Consider the following 23,993-nt stretch of genomic DNA (forward strand, 5'->3'; position numbering starts at 1 on the left):
GTCCCCAAAAGTAATTTGGCACATTTGGGTCAAACCAATACTGATGTCCTACCTGATTCATCCCCCCCCCCTCACCTAAACCGGACCAAACTATCTTAACAACTGCCAAGCAAATTCCGGCTCGTATTAGTTTACCTCGAGTGTGGACCTTACGTCCTGGTCTTAGCCAATGTCCCTAAGCTAAGGAAAGATCAAGAGGAAAACTTTGTTAGCCTAAAAAACAGAACCCTCCATTGGCTATCTAGACATTGTCAATTTCCGATGGATGGCGCTGGAGAAATTATTCACACCCAAAGAGTGGGGTGGGTGGGCCCCCTAAGGAAAAAGTTTGAAGGGGACTGTATAATTATAAACTTTAAGTCCCCCTCTATGGGCCCAATGTACGTTAGCAAAAGCCCCACAGCCCTCCCACTGGGAATATAATACCACACTTCTCCCCCTGGGGTATTTTTATAGGCACCTAATAGATCCTAATCCTAGTCTTGGGACTCATTTCTTGGGACACCGCCAGGACATTAATACTGATTTTAGAATTAACAATCGACGTTACCACCAGGGCCAACATCCTGATATTAGTAATGGCCTTCCATTGGATAACGTGATTGTACCACCTGCACACCAAATGTCATATCCCCCTTTCTTAGTCGCTCCCCAGCACGTTCCCAGGGTGAGGCCATATGCAGTGACCAATCAAAATATCTACCCGGATGAGCATGAGAGGAGGTACTTGTATAATGTCCCAACATATAATCGATTTGAACACGCTTTTTCAAACCTAGAGTAACTGGACTGACTGGGGGATAGTGACAGGAACAGTGAATGTGCAGAGGCAGCTAATGCAACCGAGGATCCTTTAGATCCGGTAAAAACTGTTATACCTCAAGCCATGGCCGTACAGCCTGCCTTGGTTGAATTCCCAGTCGCATGTGAGGACATCATAACAATCCCCCAAATTAACCCCAGGCAGATAACCAGGGACAAGCATTTAAGCACCCCAAGCGGCTGTGATTTGTCAATCCTTAGCTGGAACGTTGCAGGCATAGAATCTAGACTGTCCGACCCTCAGTGGGTCCAGCTATTGGATGGCAAAGATATCATCATGTTCCAAGAGACCTGGGCCGTAGGGAACGTGCACATAGAGGGTTATCATTGTTTTAGTGTGTTTGCCTCTAAGCCTGTCTTTGGCCGTGCAATGGGAGGACTTTTCATTGGGATTAGAATATTGGCGGGTGGTACTTTTAAGGATTTATCATTCGGGAACCCAAATATTCAGGTTCTCGAATACAAGCGAAAGACCAAGATTTATTTAATTAATTTTTACAATAATGATTTTAATTCAAGATCAAACAAGAACTATATAGCACTTTCTAATTTATTGGTACACCTTGAAACTAACATGAATATAGGCACAGACGAGAAGTCAGGGATCCTTATCGGGGGTGATTTCAATGCGAAGATTCCTGAAAAGCACCGATTAGAGGACAAAAGCTGCCCAGATTTAGCAGATCGTAGAGGCATTGAGCTTGTTAAGATATTAAATGAACACATCCTTAGCAATGTAATGGAAGCAAGCCAATCCTCAAGGATGATTTGTGCCCCAACGCATAGAGGGAGAGATTCACACTCAACGATCGATTTTATTTTCACATCCCCCTGCCTAATAGATCGTGTCACTGACTCAAATGTGGTTGAGACATCATATGGAGACCATAACCCCCTTATAGTCACCTTATACTTGGGACCTAGCCCAGTATATGCAAAATTTAATGGCGCAAGAGATATTACGCCATCAGGTGATGGTCTCCGTCTAAAATGGAGGGGAATTGATTGTGAAGCCCTAATGGATCGTGTAAAAAATGATCACCTTGCATTAATAAATTCTTGCTTATTGCCCGACGGGGACTGCCACAGAATAGTCACCGATTTTGGTAAACTATCCGTGGCAATAAAAAACTATTTGTTAGTCCCACTACCCACTAAGGCGAAAGACCCAAGATGGTTCGACTCCGCCTGTTCCATGGCAAACAGGGAACTGCGCAGGGTACTAACCATTAAGCCAAGGAATATAGTGGAGGTACAATCAGCTAGGAAATTTTATAAACAAAAAATAGCTGAAAGAAAGGCGGCACTCTTGATGGAACAGTGGGAGTCCCTGGTTGTCAGCGCTAACATGAAGAGCAGCGGACCATTTTGGACCGCAGTTAGGAAAATGCGCGACACGGGTAAACACCTATCCCCAATTGGCTGCAATATAACCAGCAGCACTTGGGAAGCCCACTTTTCCAATATATATGCTACCCCTTTTGAAGAAACAAATACCCCAGATTTGGGACAGTTGCGAGACTTGCGGATCGATCATTCCGAGGTGATGTCAGCCGTCAGAGAGAGCCTTGGCAACAAGGCCCCTGGACCAGACGGTCTTCCCATAGATATTATAAAGCACAGTCCAGACCTATGGGCACCAATTTTACATAATGTTTTTAACAGTCTGACAAGAGCGCCTATCCCTATGATGTGGTCTTCTAGTATTATTGTCCCAATTTATAAAAAGGGCGATAGGTCAGAACCAGCTAACTATCGCCCAATCTCGCTCTTGGACAACACTTTAAAAATACTTGGGCGAGTCATTTTATAATAGGGTGGTAGAGTGGGCGGAAGATTCTGACCTACTGGATCCATGTCCGATGGGATTTAGGAGCGCGTTGGGCACGGTCGAGCAATGTCTGAATTTAAAACTAATAATTGATAAGTATACCGTCGCTCGATCGTCCCCTATATACCTCGCCTTCATGGATCTTTCATCTGCGTTTGATCTGGTAAACAGATCAAAACTGTGGCCCATGCTTCTCAACTATGGACTGGACGAGCCCCTAGTGCATTTTCTGGCACATCTCCATACTGACCTTAGGGCTCAAGTTAGAATTGGGTCGGGGGGCGAAGTTTCCGGAGCCATAAAAATTGGTAGGGGGGTTAGACAGGGGTGCGTTTTAGCACCCCTGCTGTTTATCATTTACATCAATGGCATAGCAAAGGTTTTAAAACAAGTAACTAGAGATGTCCCAATTGTCCAGGGGCATCCCTTGCCAGTTCTGTTATACGCAGACGATGCGGTCCTTATGGCCCGCACCCCTAATGCCCTCCGTTTGCTTGTGGAAAACTTTGTCCATCATATGGCGGGATTAGACCTGCGTGTGAACTTCAAAAAATCTTTTGTTATGTCATGCGGACCTGGAAAACGGAAACTTAATACCATCCATATCGGGTCTGATAAACTTGATTATGTAAATTCTTTTATATACCTTGGGGTGGCCTTCGCTGCGAACAACTCATGGAGTGGGCACTTCGCCCACGCCACGAGCAAGTTCTCGAAGGCCATCAACTCCATATTGAGTCTTCCACGCCCTAAAAAATTAGGTGCAACCAGTGCTATTTTAATTTTTTTTAGATTGCAGTGTATCCCTGTTGCCACTTACGGGGCGGAAGTTTGGGGCCCTGCTAAAAATCCCGGTATCCAACGAGAAGAGACACGTTTCTGTAGGAAAGTATTGGGTGCCCCAATCTCGTCCTCCGAATTTATTTGTCACAAAGAGTTGAACCTCCCTTATATTAGCGACTTTATCAGATGTAGACCAGCCCTATTTTGGCTGAGAATCTGGAGGAATAATGCTGCCTCCTTAACACAAGACATAATTAAAGATTGTCTTAAATGTGACCACGGCCTCTTAATTCCATGGCTTGCTGGGGTCCTAAAATTATTAAGCGCCGTGAATAAAGGAGATCTTTTTTCAGATCCCTCGAGAATCGGATGTCAAGATAAGGTCGAGGTTAAACAAGCACTATATGCACTCTTTGAAACTGAAAGGATGGAAAGGGAAATATCCAAATCAACTGTTGTCAGATACATGGAGGATGACCTGTCCAGGCAACCCCTCCCACTTTATCTTACTTTGCCTATGTCCAGTTGGGAGAGGTCTCTGTTATTTCGATTAAGGGCAGGTTCTATAAAATTTTCGCTGGGCTTTGCTTTGGGTTATAATCACACTACAGAATGTAACCCCTGCCCCTGTGACGGTACCAGCAAACAGAATGATCTGCACTTTTTATTTTTTTGTAAATTTTATTTAAAATATATTAATTGGTTCTTAACACCCTATTTTTGAAAACAAAGACCCCTCTCCTTGGAGGAGTCCCGCTTGATGTTACTCTCCCTGGATACAGAGGAACTGACCTTTCGTACTAGTACCTTTTTAAGTTTAATAATTCGTGTACGCAATATGATGGAAAACCCTTGAAAGATTGCTGTCCTAGTTCCCTTTTAAAAATTTTAAAAAATATTGTATCCTGTATATTGTATCAATGAATTGTTTTTATGTCTGTACTTTTATGAATTCAAGCAATTCGAATAAAGGTCTTTTTGATTGATTGATTGATTGATACAATATGGTGTAAACTCTACCAATTACCGTCTGCGGCGGTTATCTATGGGGGTGAGCTTAATGTGGTTTTAGATCCTGCGTTGGATCGGATGTCAGACGGCTCTGGCCCCCCGGCGTGCTTACGGACATCTGGCGCCTTAGGCACACGCATAATAGAGAGGGTACATGTCACTCATATGCACGACAGGCCTGGTCCCGCTTAGACTACTGGCTGGGTACACCGGAGGTCTGTACCCGGACCACCCTGGTGAGGCACCTGCCTCAGACACTGTCGGATCATTCGCCGGAGGTACTGGACATGGCGTTGCCGTCTTGCACTCCTCCGCCCTTTCAGTGGAGGTTACAATCTACTTCATTGCTAGATCAGGTATTCAAGGAGGGGATCCGGGAGGCTATCTCGGATTATTTTGCGCTCAATTCAGGGTCCGTTCCGACTATGGAATTGTTGTGGGAAGCATTTAAAGTAACCATACGGGGGAACTGTATTAGTCTTCAGGCCGGGGTCTTAAAGTCATTGCGCCGCTCCATGACTATGCTGGAAAAGGAACTCTGTGCTCTAGAACGCGAGTACGAGGACCGAGCAAACCCCGGTACGTTGGCGCTTATTAAGGGGAAAATAGTGGAATACAATGCAATAGCTGACCAAGAGATAAACCATCTGTTGCGTCGTTGTAAAGCACGATATTATGGGGAGGGAGGCCGGCCGGGCCAGGAGTTAGCCAGTCGTATACTGGAACCCCAGAGGAGAGCACATATGGGTCAGTCGATCACCACTGATGCGGGCACATACTATGATACGCCCAATATTTTACGTGCCTTTACGGACTATTATGCTGGAGTATATGCTCATAGGCCTGTAGCTGACGCAGCTGAGCTCGAGCACTATCTTGAGGATGTTGCTTTGGTATGGCTGTCACATAGGCAGCAAGACTTTCTAATGCACCCACTTACATTGGATGAAGTGCGTGATGCTATAGCAGCTTTGCCGAATGGAAAGGCTGCAGGCACTGACGGATTGCCGGCTGAATTTTATAAAGAATATGTAGACCAGTTGGCTCCGTGTCTCCTGCAACTATATGAGGGGGCGTGTGAGGCTCAGTGCCTGCCGCCCACCATGCGGGAGGCGCTAATGGTTGCACTTATAAAGCCGGAGAAGACTCCGGAGAGCTGCGAGTCTTACCGCCCCTTATCCCTCATCAACACTGATGTTAAAATTCTGGCAAAAGTGTTAGCCACCCGACTGCAATTACTTCCTCCTGATATGGTCCTTCCGTATCAATCGGGTTTTGTTCCCACTCGTTCCACGTAACCTAATTTACGGACGATTTTTGCGGTTATGCATGTTCTGGAACCCAAACTGCCGGCGGTGGCAGTTCTTCTAGATGCTGCGAAAGCGTTCGATTCAATATCCTGGTCATATATGATCACGGTCCTGCATCGCATGGGGGGTTCCCTTTGCTTTCACTAATTGGATTAAATTATTATATACTAATCCGGTGGCCCGGGTTCGGATTAATGGGCAGTTATCCGAAGTAATCCCTATCCAGCGAGGTACACGACAGGGGTGCCCACTATCGCCACTGTTCTGTGCCCTGGTGTTGGAGCCCCTGGCTTGTATCTTGCGTCAGCGCCATGCCCAGACGGCTTTGCGATTTTTGCAGCGTCCGCTTGCAGTCTCCATGTATGCGGATGACATGGTGTTGTATGTCCGGGAGCTGGAGAGATTTCTCGCGCAGCTTATCTGTGAATATGTTCGATTTGAACGCTTCTCGGGCCTGGGCATTAACTGGTCCAAGTCAACCATACTGCCGCTCACGGAGAGCACGCGGCCATTTGACGTACACTATCCCTTAACGTGGTGCTCGGATACTGTAAAATATTTAGGGAATTCGTCTGTGTTTGGACCCGCAGGCCATCATACGGGATAACTTTGGCGCGGCCGTCACGCGACTTGAGGACCAGGTGGATTAAATTGCCGCTCTCGTTTGCAGATCGGATAGCGCTGATTGAAAATGGTGGTTCTCCCGTGCTTTTTGTATCTTTTTCTGAATATCCCGGTGCACCTGCCGCGGCACTTTTTTGACAGGCTTCGTTCCATCATGATCACACTAGCCTGGGGAGGTAAAAAAAACCTAGTCTTCGGTGGGAGATTCTGACTCTTCCATATGATCAGGGTGGCTTCTCTGCGCCTGACTTTCGTCTGTACTACCTTTGTGCACAGGCGCACTATGCCTATTATTGGCAGCAAGATCCAGCTTATATTCCGCATGTCGCAGTAGAGGCTGGCGCGGTGTACCCGATACCTCTCAGGGCGATGTTGGTGAATAACTATACGGTATTTGAGAAGGGGGAAGTTGATACTGTGCAAGTTACTGCGAGGGCCTGGCGCGAACTTGGTCAGCGAGCACATAAATTGCCGTTATATGCGCCTGGAATGCCGCTTCTTTATCACTCGGATCTTTCGGTCACTGGTGAGACCGGTATGCGACATCCCCTTAAGGATATGGGGTTGGCTGCGATGGAGGATGTGTTCCCGAGTGGCCAGGCAGCGTTTCCACTATGCATCTCTTTGCTTATGCTAGATTGCGTTCTGCGATGCGGGATCTTTATCCCACTTATCCTCTGGAGCCTCCGGCTTTGGAGGCACTGCAATTTATTTACACCACTAAATCTAGAGCCAGGTTGGTCACCCGGCTTTTTAATGCTTCTCAGAAGGATGTGCCCCTGGGTGAGGCAGCTGCCCTGGCCAGGTGGAATGCGGTGCTGCCGGAGCCCCTCTCTGAGAATGACTGGTTGGACTGCTGTCGTATGACTGGTCGCTTGACACCCAATGGGAATCTGCGGTTAGTGCACTACAAATACCTGCACCAGCTCTACTACACGCCGTCGCAGCTTCATCGTTACAGGCTGCAATCAGCTGATACTTGCAAGCGCTGTGATGCCCTGGGGGCTGATTTTTATCATCTAGCATGGACATGTCCCAAAATAACTGCATACTGGAGCTCAGTCACGAGAGTTCTTGGTCTAATGGTTGATGAAGTGGTAGAATGGGGCCCTAAAGTGTGTGTGCTGGGTGTCGATGCCAAGGTGAAACTGTCCAATAAGAAATTTGTTTCTGTAGTGTTACTATTAGCTAAACGCAGGGTCTCAATGTGCTGTGGCAGTAGGGTAGTGCCCACCACTAAGCTATGGCTGCAGGACCTGACCTATTGCCGTGATCAGCTCACGTGTTATGGGGAGGAGATACCCGCCCAGTCCAAGCCGCGGGATATTTGGGCTCCACTCATGTCCTGTCTGTTACGAATTACCGATATTTGAGGCCCCCCAAGTTGGTTGTATGCTTACCTGCCTGTGTTCACTCTACATGGTCTTATATGAAGGTTCTGTCTGTAGCTCCGCATGCACTGGTTGATGTACCATAACACACTATGAGTTATATAACATATGCGAATGTCATGCGTATACTATGCCAATGCCACATTTTGAGAGACTGTATAATGTTTTTTTTTTTTTTCTGTATGGAAAACGACAAGCATAAATGTAAAAAAAAAAATATGGAATTAGGATGGGACATTTTAAAACTGTAATAAAGAGTATGTGGTGAAGGAGAAATAATTGAGGTTCACAATAAAAAACAAAAAATTAAAAAAAATTGACATATGTATGAAAATTGCCCCACGCCCTCAGCAGAATTGCAGCAAACTAGATCAAATGTAGCTTGCAGAACAGAATGATGCAAAAGAAACAATTGATGGACGGAATGCTGGACAATGCAGTCATTCACCCCCAGTCACAAGGATCTGGGTTAAATCCATCATTCTTTTGCTCACCTCACCACCCCACCCCAGTTTGAACCCAGCCATATGCAAATCAGTCTTGACCCTGTTCCTTGTGGGAACAGTCCAGCCCGAATTGCCAAGCCAGGTACTCCTGAACAGAATGAAGCAGCCCAGGCTGCACTTCATGAACATTGGAACTAAAAGCAGAGAAAAGTAACATTTTACGACAGAAGCCATTTTCCTGAAAGGTTCAGAGCATTAAGAGTAAGCGAGACCGAAAATAAATAAAACCATAAAACTCACCAGGGACTCCGACTCCATGCAGCCCTCTCTCCTCGACTCTCCGAGTGCTATTGCTGCAACCCTGCTGCACCGGAGTCCACAGTAATGCTACTCTCATGAGTATCTGGTAGTTGGTACAAGGACACCGGGCACACAGCTCGGCACCTGCCTGCTTACCCAGGACCCTCTTCATACAATACAGTGAACTAGGATAGGGAAAGCTGCTTAGCAGAGCACTCCACTGGTATCACATTTGCAACACATCGCAAAGTTTACAGCACTGCAGTGTTCACTGGAATCCTCCAAAGTAAGAGCTACCCCAGTTAGGCCAAAAGGGACTGGGTAGAAATATTACAACACAACAAGATTTCTCTTCTGTACCAGAATTGTTTTAATAATATTGTTGAATAGTATCCACTGAACCAAAACCTCACACCAGAATAATGAATGTCTAGAAATTGCAATCTATTTAACTTTATTAGATCAGATTCACATAAAAATACATAATTATTTTTCACAGGTTTCATTCAAATATAAATAAAATAATTTGGCTCAGTTGATGATGTCAAGTTCCTGAATTCCGAGTCTTTATCAACATTCACATATGGGTAAACACTTTAGTATATATTCATACAATTCTATACACAAATTGTTACAACCTTCTCTTTAAAAACTGCAATTTCCTTAGTGCAGAGTACAATTTATATTTAAAAACTGTCATGGGGCAAGATGGCCGATTGGACGTAGCCCGTCTCGGCTCCTGGTCCGCGTACTGTTCTGGAGCAGATTGCTGCGGTTTTACCGCACTCTGAACGCTGCAAGCCGCTCCTACACCAAGCGGAAGATGTAAGGCACGACCGGAGAGCCCTCACCTGCCTCTACCGCTGCAGTAACGGACCCAGCGCGCACATAAATTAAACCCCACTAGAGATTCCCTTCACAATCTGACGGCTCTGAGGGGCACACTTAAAGCTATTTGTAATAGGGCAGAATTCACGCTACTCAAACTCTGACACCTATCTTATTCCCTGGGTGATAAGATTGGCAAACACCTAGCCAGACAGCTAAAAGGCAAACGAGTGCGGGAATACATAGGAGGTATCCTTGGGCCCACTGGGGAGATTACACATAAATATGAAGAAAAGTCCGAGATCTTCGGCTCTTTCTACAAAACTCTTTATACTAGGGACCAGTTAGATCATGACATCCAACGAGAATACTGTGCCTCCCCCAGGTTTCTCCTGAATTGAATGACCCCCCTTACTGCTCCTATCTCCTCCGGAGAGGTGAACTCAGCCATACAAGCTCTTAAGCCCCGTAAGGCCCCGGATCCAGACGGATACACCCCCCTGTTCTATAAAACTTTTGCCCTTGACATCACCCCGCACCTCACGCGACTGTTTAATAAAATGGCGATAGAGGGAGAGACTACTGGATCATTGTCTGAGGCTGTGATCTGTCATACCCAAACAAGGGAAGGCCCCTTGCTTATGCCCCTAGTATCGGCCCTTCGCCCTATTGAAGCTCGACGTGAAACTTTACTCCTCCATTTTAGCTAAACTCCTGAATGACTTCATGCCCGATCTCATTCACCCAGACCAATCGGGGTTTATCAAGGGTCGACAAACACACAACACCCGCTGCATTGTTCACCTCCTAGAGAGAGCTAACATACATCATATCCCCGCGGTACTGGTAGGCCTGGATGCCGAAAAGGCCTTTGATAGGGTCGATAGGGCAATCTTATTTACTACCCTCACGAGCTTCGGGTTTGCTCCTCAATTTCTCACTATGATTTGGGCCAACTACGTACAACCTCGATCCTGAGTACAAGTCAATGGATCTTCACCCGCCTATTTTCACTCTAGAGGTACCCGACGGGGGTGCCCCCTCTCGCCCCTACTCTTTGCCCTGAGCATCGAACCCCTAGCAGTGGCTATTAGAGCCAACACGGACATTCAAGGCATTCCCTTTAGTGGGAACTCCCATAAAACTTCCCTCTTCGCGGACGATGTCCTCTTGTTGCTTTCCGATCCTGCACACACTCTTCCCCCCTTTACAAGCTGAACTGGAGTGATTCGAGGGGATGGCGGGCTTTAAAAAAAAAAAAGCCTAGGCAAGTAGTATATTCTCAACCTCACTCTCCCGCCCGCGGAGGTGCACAGGTTTCAACCCTTCACTCCCCTGCAGTGGACCGCTTCATCCATACAATATTTGGGAATCCAGTTAACGTCCAGGGTGGATGGACCCTATGCTGTCAACTTCCCCCCCCCCCCCCCTCTCGCCCCTACTCTTTGCCCTGAGCATCGAACCCCTAGCAGTGGCTATTAGAGCCAACACGGACATTCAAGGCATTCCCTTTAGTGGGAACTCCCATAAAACTTCCCTCTTCGCGGACGATGTCCTCTTGTTGCTTTCCGATCCTGCACACACTCTTCCCCCCCTTTACAAGCTGAACTGGAGTGATTCGAGGGGATGGCGGGCTTTAAAAAAAAAAAAGCCTAGGCAAGTAGTATATTCTCAACCTCACTCTCCCGCCCGCGGAGGTGCACAGGTTTCAACCCTTCACTCCCCTGCAGTGGACCGCTTCATCCATACAATATTTGGGAATCCAGTTAACGTCCAGGGTGGATGGACCCTATGCTGTCAACTTCCCCCCCCCCCCCCCCCCCCCCAATCTCACCCGGATTCAAGCGGAACTCACGTGTACAGGAAGGTGAATATCTGACTATGGTTACCCCCAACTTTTTGCCTAGTGTCTAGCTGGTTTTTCGACTTAGCCTGAGACCCTGAATGGTAGGATCTCCGGCCAACTGTCTGCTCTCACTTTAAAATGGACTCCATGTACCCTAGGTACATACCCAATTGGTAAGGATCACCTTATTGGACCCTGTACAGTGTACCCAGGGCATAGGTGTACCCTAGGCCTCCCAGGGGCTGCAGCATGTATTATGCCACCCCTGGCCTGGCCTCCCAATCAGACACAACTGGCTGATCACTCAGCTGGGGCAAGGTCGTGTAATCACCCCTTGCTTAGATATAGTATACCTATATCTACCCTTAAAATAGACACATGAATACCTGTGAGCCACTCCTATGGCAGGCCTTAACAATCCTGGAGGCAGAGTGCTTGGTAACCTGTGAAATGGTGCTCTAGCATGAGCTGAGCCTGTCTGCAGGTTTCGGAACCATGTCCTTATAGCTGTTCTATGATATCGCCTACCATATACTCTGAAAGTGCCTTATAATCTTAAACGGTTATGGTAACTATGGTTTGGCTTTATAAAAACATGTCGTGTAAGGTGTCTAACACTTTGGAATAATACCCCACACCATTTCTGGTGATGAGGATATTATTCCCGCCTTCTAGAGGGAGAGACATGTTAAAATCCTACTTTGCTGGTTAACTCTGACCAAAGCCTCAGCATCACAAAATGGATGCTGCTACCACAGACACAAGTCTGGCCTCCTGCTGCTGGGAGTCCTTCCAGCGAGGGAGGCTTGGACAATAGGTTTCCTGCCTTGGGAGGTGCGAGCACCACCCCAGACAGGACTTAGTGTATTGGGGCAGGGAGGGATGAAAGAAACTAGACACTGCCTGGGGCACACAAGGTGTCCCATGCATAGTCCAGTTCAAACCGGCGCTGGGGCACTCCAGCCCCAGCTCTGGCACGAAACTGGACAAAGGAAAGGGGGTGTAACCACTCCCCTTCCTGGTCCCACCCATAGGAGGGACCTTGCAGGTAGCTCAGGCCACTAGCCCAGTATATCAGTAGGTAGCTGAGCCCTGCAGAGTAGATTATCCTGAATCTGCAACTTGAACAGAAACTCTGGACCTTCGACATTCGACCTCCGGAAGAAGACTGAAGAATCTCCCTTGTGGCCAAGGAGTGACAACCCTGGGCAACCAGGCACCATCCAGCGACCGCTGCTTGCTTTGGGACTGATCCTACGAGGGACGACTGCAGAGACTGACCAGCGCCGAGACTTCCAGACACCTCTGAACCAGATCTACAGCAAAGCTGAGACCCGTGGAGGCGACGAGGGACGTGGGACTGGCGACTTGGGAAAAGTGGCTAGTAACTGACTAGCGCGACTTCTGGGGCTTCTTCGAGGCTGTGCTTGGGGAATTGAGAAGCCCCCATCCCGAGCACCATCTGCAAAGAAGATCACCTCCCCACACTTCACGTGTTGTGCGTGGGGCCCTTTTGCACCGGAGTTGCTCGACGTGTTGTCCGGTTGCTGGCCTGTTGGCTAGTGGCCTCTGTGACGACGAACCTTTGATTTCACCTTGCTGGTCAGGCTCCTCCAGACTGGCACTTGCTCCTCTGTGAAAGAGAAGCACCCCAGACCTTCCTGGTCTGCAACAGAAGCAAGTCCTCCATTCTGCGTGGGTTCCGCTTGCCAAGGCTTGTTGGGTCCTAACTCGACATCGCCGCCGCCGACAGCAAGAGCCTTCGTGGGACAGCTCGCCTCCTGGTTCTGGTCGTCCTCGACGTCTCCTGGTACCCGTGGCTGCTGCGACAAGCATCACCTCTTCACCTGCATCTGCACGACATTGCCTGGTTCCTTCCCGGCTCCTGGCTGGTGACCTAGACTCTGTCCCTTCTGCTTGCAGGTATCCTTCCTTCTTGATTCCATCCTTGGGATCCACCGGACACTCTTCACTGACTGCCTGTCAGCAACTTTCCTTCAAGCATCCATAGGAGTCAACGACGAAACCCGACGCAAGTTCCCACCTATGCACCCGCAGCCCGTGGGCTAGGTAACTTGAGTACTCCGGTGCTCACAAGGGTATTGACTATCCTAGGGTCTAGTTTCCAAGTCTCAAACTCCTAGCTATTCCAGAAGTGTCCTAAAACTCTTAATTCCTAATAACTACTATTTCTTTTGACTTTTACGCATTACGCGTGAGTGTTTCCACTCTGCACCTGAATCCCGTGGGCCTCCCACTTCCTAACCTTTGGTAGTATAGTGTAGCCCCAGCGATGGCCTATCCTGTGTTCGTGACAGTGGTTCTTATACCACTTACTTAGTATATGGTTTGTGTGGCCCCTAGGGCCTAACTGTATTACTTACCTGTGTGACTTAATGTATGCTTAAATAAGACTGTGTTGTACTTACCTCGAATCTCATAAAGAGTGCTGAGGGTATTTTGACTAGAATAAATACATTCTATTTTTATATATATCTGTTGTGGTGTCCTTTCATTTGGTATTCAAGGGATTACAAATGGTATAACAGCTGGCTTCACATGCCATTCAGAGTTTAGCCTAAGACTGCTCTTGTCCATGCTACCACTAGGATAGCTGGTCTATAAGGTTGACTTTACAACCAATCACCATAAGGGTTGTTTGGACTGATACAAGGTGTACACTAGAACTAGTGACATCATATATCAGGCCAACTTCTCACAACGAGGTGGAAACCTCTTTCTCTCTTGGCTTGGCTGCATACATGCTGTCAAGGTGACACTCCTTCCTAAACTTCTCTACTTATTCCAAGCCCTGCTTATAGAGCCAGAGAGGGACTTCTTTCGCTGAGTTAAATCTGTGCTCCTATAGTTCATTTGGCAGAGGGGACGTGCCCGCTTATCATTCTCTTTACTGCGATGCTCCCGAGTGGAGGGCGGAGTGGGCCTCCCCGATATACACTTATAAAGCGGCACAGCTGAGGGTACTAACTGAGTGGTCCAAACTGGAATCGGATAAACATTGGTTGCATATGGATCGTAGTATTGCAGGGCGGACCATATGGGACCTAGCTTGGCGTCCCAAGCACGACAAACCCAAGAATGCGTACCTAGCACTCCTACGCGGACCACCCTGTGGGTGTGGGACTACGTCGCGGGGGATGATCGATGGACTACTTTCCCCTCACCATTTACACCACTGCATTTCAATCCTGCCTTCCCCTCAGGCCTGCATGAGGGACCCTTTGACGCTTGGAGAAAGGGAGGTTGCCTTGCCCTGACGCACCTTTTTCATAACTATGACCCCCTGACCTTGACAACTGCAAACGGGACTATGGTTTCACCACACCCAACTACTTCATTGGGCTCTCACCCCGAAGGTCCGGGACGCAGCCACTCGCCCACCTACTAGATTTGAATCCTTCCTCTCCAAGACCACCACAATGAAAGGGATAATCTCGTTCATCTAATTTTTTACTCTCCACCGCCAACTCTCCGCGTCCACGATACATGGCTATGTGAGAGGGGATTTTACAGCGCGATGTGTCAGAGAGAATGGTCCCATTTATGGTCCGAGATCTCTTGATACAACCACTCCGTAGACCTCCGGGAAGCCCATATAAAGACCATGATGGACTGGTATCTCCATCCGTCAAGGCTCAAGCAGATCTTCCTCAACACTTTTGACCACTGCTGGAGAGGCTGCGGCCTACTGGGCGACTTCCAGCACATTTGGTGGGATTGCCCGACTATATGCCCCATTTGGGCAGAAATATTGGCACACATTAAAGATATTCTGGGATATCCCATTCCAACTACTATGGCAGAGATTCTTTTGGGGCTTCGAGACCCTGCCCTAGAACACCAGTCCTGTGCGGACAAGGCCATCATGTGGCTTTGTATAGGTGCGGCTAAAGTGACCTTGGCGCCTACCTGGAAGCAGAGGGAAGCTCCGGTGATCTCCCTTTGGCACTCACGGTTATGGCGGTTACTCAGCCTGGAAAGAGTGTCTGATATTTTTCAGGATAATTACAAGAACTTTGAATTCAGGTGGGGGCCATTAGTTACATTCCTCTCCAGGGGGCTGCCGCTAGCTGTTTGCCCTCCTACTGTCCGAGCACTACACCTCTTTCAATTTTGATCAAATTGTCACTACCCCCAGTTGACTCTATCACTTTGATTTTGCCGCCACCATTGTTTGGGAGGGGGGTTGGGGTTTTGATTATTTGTGCCGGGGAGTTGTTTTTGTATGACACTAGTACGCCTTATCAGATACCTTCTGGTTGGAAGGATTTGATCATACATCATCACAGAAAAACGCTGAGACGCCCAATTAAGTTGTTCAGTTTATATGATGATCACGGGGGACTGCCCACACCCCTCCTTTGTGAGCCGCTGTATCCTTCATTTTAGCATTCATTTCGGATTTGGGGCCAGGGCTTTTTCTAGGTATTGTGTTTTTATCAGCCTTTTACGTCTCGTCGATAAGCAGACGCTCACTGCGATGAGTGAAATGATGATGCTAACTTAAGATGTACTGGGAAATAAGTTTAATAAACACATGTTTGACAAAAACGAATGTCATTAGACTACACGGAAAAACAGGGCACACTGGGTAGTGTGTGTACACTTCACAAGGGGTACAGACGAATGGTATAGTGGGCTTGAACACTGCATAAGGGGTACAAAGGCATGGAAGTGTTGCAACTGCATCCAAAGCTAATAGACAGTGCACAGATAGTACTCTGCCAGTGGTATAGTGTGGTCAAGGCATAGCTGTGTTGGACAGTTTTTATGCACAAATTGATAATCTCATAATATTTTCCCCCTGCAGTGTGGGAGATTGTGCCTCTGTATGTGTGTTTTTAAACTAATTCCATTCCTTTGTGTTTCCACTGTAGGCTTAAAGGATCGGCCCTGGTCTGAAATCCCTTTGCATCTGGGTCAAGTAGTCATGCACTTCTGAGGATAATCAAGACCACTTTGCATTACTTCAAGCTGTCTCGCCGGCCCCCTTGTATTCGCTCTCTAGCATACAAGACAGCTCCCTGGGGCTCTTACTATCTTTACTCTCGCACAGACTGCTGAAGTAGACAAATGGAAGAAAAGGAACGGTGTGGCGTGACATGTCGATAGCCAAGGAGACTAGCCATACCTACGACATTAAAGCACTCTCCTTTGTCAGTAATTTAACTTGAAGGGCATTGTGGACATCGACATAAGACAAAAGTATGGGCTTGCACCCCTGAGTTCACGAGGTCCTACAAAGTGTTTTGGAGGGCAGTAGTTTTGGAGGGCAGTAGTGAGTATCTCTTGTCTTTTTAAGAGTGCCATTTCCGAGAGACCCCCCACTCAAAAAATGAGTTGTGTGCCATGGAAAGGCGATAAGTTAAAGTTGGAATCTGGGGCTCAGTCGCCGCCCATCCAGATTTACCACGAGAAGCAACGCCGGGAGCTGTGTGCCCTCCATGCCCTCAATAACGTCTTCCAGGATGGTAGCGCCTTCACACGTGAAACGCTACAGGACATTTTTCAGAGGTAAGTAAGCCTGCCACCCTGTTCCTGCCCCTGCTGAACAGGATGTGTTTGAATAGATGTAAACTTAAGATTACTTAAGCTGCATTTGCATAAAAGCTTGTTTTTAAAATATTGTGACCTATCAAACAACCATCATTGACGACTACTACTAGTGGGTCACCATTAGATTCTGACCAACAAAAAATACTTGAAAAATATATGGAATCAATTCCTACTTATCTAAGTAAAATTAAATGTGTAAGAATACTGTAGAAAAACAAAGAATTCAAAATCGAGAGGCTGGAATAAGGAGAGGGATGAGGGAAGTTGGAATAAAAAGTGACAAGTGTTCTGAAAGGTGTTGCTGCTGAGTAGAAGCCTTGCTTCATTGTTCTTTTCATTACTTTGGGGGGGGGGGGGGGGGGCTGCGGTGGTTGAAGTAGATCAGCTTACTTTGCTTTTGGTGACTTGCTATGTGGAGTTTTTTTATTTGGTCTTGATTTACTTGATAGGTGTCTTTTTATATATAAAGTATGAGGTCTTTAAGTTTATTCTGGCTTTAAGGGTAGCAGCAGTGGAGACGCTTTTGTTGATAAATCATGTGTTTAAGTGAATTGTAGCCTTCCGAGAGATAAGTGATGTGTTTGGTAAGCCAGACAGGATGGCCCTTACGCCATTAGAACCATATCTGGCGGGTGTGGTTGCTTAGGAGCTATACCCTCAATAGGCCCACCTTCCAGCAGCTCTGACTCTGCAGTCTAGTTTTCCAGAGTTTGAGGGGTGAGACAAAGGGGAGGGATGTCTGCAGGGTACTGCTGGGAAAGGGACTTGAAAAGAGGCAAAGTTGTTGGAGTTTTGAAGTGGACTTTTTTAAAACAATTGTTTTAATTAAGCAGAAAATACAGATTTATACATAACAATGTAATATATTTAATTACCAAAATTGTATATAGATTAATATACACAACCAATGTATCTCCCAATTTCCGTAAAGTATTTATTAATATCTCCTAAAGTACAAAAAAAACACTTGCCACCTGGTATAATAATGTTCCAATCGCTTTAACAGACTGACTTACTGTTATGATTGTGCCTTACGAATATCCAACCTGCAGCTTCCCCAGGAACTTCACTAAAGTGCGAAAATCATCTAAAAGTGCTTCAATTATGCATCCCAAAATACAGCAGTAACCTTATTCGTTACCCGGCTGCTAATAAAGTGGCAATCCGAATGCTTGCCTAAACTTGACACACCTGAATGTTTCCATACACTTGTGCCAGATGGAGTTCACACCCATAGTCTTCCAGGTGTCCTTGTGTGAAATCTTACCAACTTCCTCATTCTGAGGCAAGTGTCCCATATCTTCTTATAACATGTCGTTTTATTGATCCAAATATGGTATCAGAGCTCTTTTTCACTATCTTGTGAATGCACAAATCGGGTACACTTGTCTGTTAATAAGAGACCGCAATCAAGCACAGTGGTGGAGGTATATTTATTTAAGCTTGAGCGATACAAGGCATTCAGCTTTCAAGTATACTCTGCCAGACTCAGCTGGCGCAATCTACTTATACCATTTGAACATCATTGACCTAGATTGGAATCGCTGGGTCAGACCTGCATGTGCATAATAGATTGTGCAAGTTAAGCTGAAGTAAAATATTGACAAGAACCTTTAACAAAGCATGAAAACATTCTCGGTGCAGAGGACAGGTGTGGTTTCCACATTTGCTGTTTGTCGTCCTTACTTATCTACCTAATGCTTCAGTTTTAGAAAACAAGGAGATGCTAACCATAATAAACAGTTCATGAACGTATACCCTCCTCGGCCTAACTGCAAAAGCCAGGGTTTGTATAGCTGTAGAGTTCATAAAATCGTGATGAAAACGACAACATGAAGGACAGTTCAATATTTCATTTTATGCTTCCACAATTTTTAATCTATTAGCCCATTCAGCAAGCGTAAGGACAACAGGAGATTTCCAATGTTTGGTTATAATCGAATGGGCGACCGCCATTCCGATAAAGATAAATTGTGCACCTTCTTTCCCATGCCGGGAGTGTGCAGCAATGCCACAGACTGCCAAAAAAGGTGACGGGTCAACCTGCTAGACTGCTTCGCCTAAAATCTGAGCAAAGATCTAAGTCCAGTAATCTTTCAAAACCCCGCACATGACCAAAAAACATATTTCCAGTCCCCTCGTTGGTCACTCCTGGGGCATTTCCCACTGACCACCTGGAACATTTTATTGAGTCTAACGGGTATAATACAGCAGCCAGCCATTGTAAAACAGCATCCAGCTGTTGTAAAACGCTATTCTGTGAAAATGAGCACGTCTCAGAGTAAACCCACAACTAAAGTACATATACCACCTTTCCCTGTTCATTTCAACACCAATGCGGCAATTCCATTTACCACAGATCCCCTTGATAAGTCGAGGCAAAGTTCCTTACAACATAGACTAAAACTCTCCAGCCTTACTTGACGCAAACAGTTTCCTCACGAAGGCTTCCGATGCATTAAAATCGGCCAAAGATAAAGATTTAAAAGCTGAAACAAATTGATTATACGAAAACCTATAGAATCCACCATGCCAAAAGGCAGGCAGGGGTAGTTCTTCAAGGGATGCAACTCTAGTGCCTCAAATAAAATTACCTACCTTGCTAATCTGGATAGCCCACCAACGATTAATAGCATCCCCTGAAAAACAAGAAGATAAATGTTTGCAATAGGTCAGAGGTGTTTCAGCATGGATTACAGGGATTATATACTTCATAAATGGTCGATGGCGAGTAGACCAAAGCACCAAATAGTCTTGTATCTCCCCTTTTTTGGTACTTTGGGTTCATTAATGGCCTAGGGGAGACTGCTGAACCAATAATTCTTCAACCTATAAAGTTTAACCGAATCATCTAATGTAGACGATTGCTCTGCAAATCTAATCTGTACTACAAAGGAAGCCCAATAATACTGCTTAAAAGTGGGAAAAGCAAGATCACCTGCAGATTTAGAGAGTTGTAAGATTCTCATATTAGCATAATGGGTCTTTTGAGAGTGAATAAATTGAGCTAATGGCTCAATAAATAAAGCAAATTAATTTCCGGGAAAGGGGGCGATATTGCCGAGTACCTCCAGTTGGTTATATTGTACCCACACATACATTATTTATGTTGAGTTTTTCTTGTACAACCAAAAGATAGACTTCGTCAACTTTGGAAACTTACATTTCTCCAAGATCGTAAATCTCAATCTCACGAGGTCAAAAGCTTTCTCTGCATCTAGCAGAATAATAGCCGTAGAGAAATCAATTCTCCTAAATAAAGCTTATTGGCCTTCAAGTTACACCCATGTATAAAACCATTCTGGTCCATGTGGATCAGACTATTAATAACTATATTAATTCAATTAGCTAAAACTTCTGTAAAACTTTTATGGTCTGTATTAAGAAGTGTATTAGGACGACATGAAGTTGGAGCCAGCGTCTCCCCTTTTTAAAAAAATAAATATTTAACACCCCTTTTTAGGTCGAGCCTAGCGTTGCAGCGAATACGCTGTTCACTCTGCAAGGCATATTGTAGTAGGGACAGATGTGGAAGCCCTGCCCATATTTTTCATTGGCTGGCGTCATCGTCCATGGTAAATGCTGGACTCAGTGCCCTAGCCACCCGAGTGTGTTCATACTAGGGAGTCAGACTGCCTGCCTTCCTCCAATGAAGCACGTATGTCTGTCATTTGAGCCTCTGGTCTCGTGCCGTCTGTGTAGCTTCGCATCTTGCACTTCTTATTGGAATAAAAATAGCCGGCTTTCCTTCTGTCTCGGCTTATCCCTCACTGGCACTCCGGAAGGTCGGTATTTTACTCAGAAGTGGGGAGTGCAAGAGGTACTCACTGCATGCCTGAGACTGCACATGCAACAGCTCTTCAGGCGAGTGAGTACGGACAGATGTGCAGAGCGCTACACAGAGAGGCGTCTTGGCACATGGCCATTCGCTGATGTCAAGCTCCTACAATGGGTAAACTCCAAGGCTGCCTCGAGCCACTATTCATGACCGGAATTGTCATTGGTGTATCAATTAGTCATTTTCTATAACATTGCGGGCATCAGCACTTTTAGTGGTCCAAGCACTGGAAATATGACTGCTTTCTATCACACTTTTGTATTCTGTTCCCTAGCATTTGAACTTCCAATTTCTTTCTTGTCTCCAGCCTTCAAACCCGGGTTAATTTCTCGGGGCTAGGGCTATTTAAAAGCCCGGTCAGTCTCTAGCGCCGGCCAGTTGTCGAAGGTGACGCACAGCAGCCACCTTATCACGTCTTTCTCTAAACTCCGGCTTCCCCCATCACTTTTTGTTCATCGCTTTAACACTGAAATGGTGTTTGGGGAGTGAGCACCTTTCAGTATACCTAAAGAGTACACGGAGAGACGAATTACTGGCCTGAAGCTTCAGAATGCTGCATTCAGCCGAGGCCCAGAGTTATTGTGCCTTCTGTAACTCATGGCAGAAAGGAAATAATCTTTTATATGGAGATAGATTAGATGGGGAAAAGCTGAGAGGAGGAGAAATATTGGGTGGAGGGAGGTGGGTACTGGCACTAGTGAGCGATAAAAATAAATCTGGTTTTGTATCCGCTTTGCTGCCTGGTCTTTCCAGCTCGAAGGCTAATCTAAGGACACAGGTGAAAATCCTGCAGCTGCCAGTTCAGTTCAGCCTTTAATTCTTCTGCTGTGGATAAAAGGAGTCCCAATGAATAAAGCAACATTTAAATGTATTAATGGTATAAAAGTACACTTCAGTTTGGTTTGTGATCTTTTACAGATATCTAGGAGTTGTATACTCATTCTCTACATTTATGCCATGGCAATAAAAATGCATGTTTCTCAATAACCTGTTATTTGGAGCAACTGTACAAATAAAAACACATCCTGTGTTATGTTGGTTAGTGCCTTTCCATTTCTGGCGTTTGCAGCATTTTTAAGATCTTCTTAGTTTCTTGTTGCTCAAATGGGTGTAATTTCTGATATTTATATATTTCCCCCACCTTCATTGCTTGATATTTGCTCATGAGAAAGTGTCACTCATATCCGTTGAATTTCACTCATAATTACACTGATCATACGAAAATGTCACACATAAGCAATCTGAATCCTTGGCAGCTATGCTGGCTTCACGGGTGACTTCTGGTTTGTGGGCTCGTTTATTACTGATTACACCAAGTCTAAGTGAAATGTAAGAGGTAGAGCAGTAGTGTTGCTGCGTGCCCACGATGCTGCTGTGAGTTCACTTCTCTCTGGGCTGGCTTAGCTGTGTTCGTGTGCTCACCTGCGTTTGAATTTCACAGCAAGCGGGACCATTTGTTTGCTGTCCAATTTCTTATTTGAGCAATATATTCTGTTTTTGACACCGGGCTGGCTTGAAACATGATCCAAACTGGACTATTAACCCTGTGCAATTTCAGTGCTTTCACTTTCGAGGGAGGAGAGAGGGGATGTAGGAAGTGGTACGCAGCTACCAGCAAAGTGCACACTCTCCCTGCTCGGGTTTAACTCCTTCGTGCCCTGCCTCTTGAGTAGAAAGTTCAGGACTTGTTGCACCTTAGGCAGACACGAGAAGCATCTTCTACCCTTCCAGCAAGCGACGCGTGTTCTTTTTAATTTCCATTCTGAAAGGGACACAGACTTCATGCTTAAATGACCTGCCTCAGGATATTTAATGCGAAATGTAGCAAGCTCGTTTTCTCGTCCTACCTTAATCTTTTAGAGAACCAGGGGGACCGTAATTTTAAAAAACAAACTGGAAAGGTGAAGGGCTGCCTTCTTCAATGACTGTTAAATATTGTTTTATTTTTCCAACGTTTATAAAGAGAACAAATAGTTGTTTTTTTCTTGATTATATGGTGTGCAACTAGTTGCTTTACTTACGCATACATTTTGTGCTATTTTGTGTTTTGTATGAGTTTCAAGGTGAAGCTTCTTTTAACCTGAGGTCCTTTACGGTAGTATATATGCATTGCCTCTTTTTCCCTCACTCTCCTTCCTTTTGCCTCCCACTGCTCTCCTACTCACTCTCCGTCCTTGTGCCTCACTCTGCTCTTCTCTTCACTTTTCTTCCTTATGCTCATGCTGCTCTTCTCATCTCTCCTTCCTTGTGTCTCACGCTGCTCTTTTCCTCCTCCCTCTCCTTCCTTGTACCTCTTGCTGCTCTTATCACTCTTTCCTTGTGCCTCCTCCCTCTCTCCTCCTCATTCTCCTTCCTTGTGCCTCACGCTGTCCTTCTCACTCTCCTTCCTTGTGCCTTATGCTTCTCTTCTCCTCCTCCTCACTCTCCTTCCTTGTGCCTCACGCTGCTCTCCTCCTCCCTCTCCCTCCTGCCTCATGCAGCTCTTCTCATCCTTCCTTGTGCCTCGTGCTGCTCTTCTCCTCACACTTTCCTTGTGCCTCACTCTTTCCTTTGGCTGCCTGCTGCTCTTCACACTCTCCTTACTTGTGTGTCACACTGCTCTTCACCTCCTCACACTCCTTCCTTGTGCTTCATGCTGCTCCACAACTAACTATTCCAATCCAAACCACATAATTCCACTACACACCACATACATTGACTCCATAACACAGGGGTAAAAAACATTGCCATTTACAACGCCAAAAGCTTGAAATCAAACAAATGCGAGACCTAGTGCACTTCCACTGCTGGATTAAAAGAGTAAGGAATGCATCCCAGAGCTACGATAGATTTAAATAGAGCCGTCAAAGTGGCTACTTACAAGGAGCTAAAGGGTTTATAAACTTCTGCCCCAAAGCCATCATCACTTGGAGTTTTAAATCCAGAGAGGTGCTTTATCCATTCTCTACCTTCACCCCCATCAATCGAATTAGCCAACCAGTTCTCTGCCTCTTTCCCTAGCTCTGGTAGTTGCACTTCCTGCATAAATTATGCTACATAGGCCAACCCCAAGCTCAATGCTTCACTTTTCTAAAGGGAGGAATAATACTGTACATAAAATCTCGCCGATCTCCAGGCACTCATTTACCACCAACCCCAACAATTAAATTACAGTAACATTTTTCTTTTGCTGACCATGCCAAAAGGCACCCCCTTTTTCCCCCCCTTTCTCATACATTTGATTATAAAAGGTAGGACTATTTAAAACCTCATTTTGTAATATGCTGTATCTGCAGCTAGTTGTAAGTTTTCCTGTTCCTCTCTCTCTCCTCTCCCTTTAAAAAAAATATATATATTAATTTTGTTTTTCTTCTGAAAAGCAAATAAAGAGATCACACAGCCCCGGA

At 45.9% G+C, this 23,993-nt stretch overlaps 1 protein-coding gene across 3 annotated transcripts in view; it reads left to right on the forward strand.

Annotated features, from left to right (window-relative positions):
* Positions 1–23,993, forward strand: part of JOSD1 (Josephin domain containing 1) — a 115,135-nt gene that overhangs the window by 40,247 nt on the left and 50,895 nt on the right. For all 3 annotated transcript variants that reach the window (XM_085601287.1, XM_085601288.1, XM_085601289.1), the window contains one exon: positions 16,091–16,727. In XM_085601287.1, coding sequence (XP_085457413.1) covers positions 16,549–16,727 — 179 coding nt within the window. In that variant the 5' untranslated portion in view covers positions 16,091–16,548. The remainder of the gene's footprint in view (positions 1–16,090; positions 16,728–23,993) is intronic.

This window comes from Triturus cristatus, chromosome 4_2 (assembly GCF_964204655.1).
Source record: "Triturus cristatus chromosome 4_2, aTriCri1.1, whole genome shotgun sequence".
Lineage (NCBI taxonomy): Eukaryota > Metazoa > Chordata > Amphibia > Caudata > Salamandridae > Triturus > Triturus cristatus.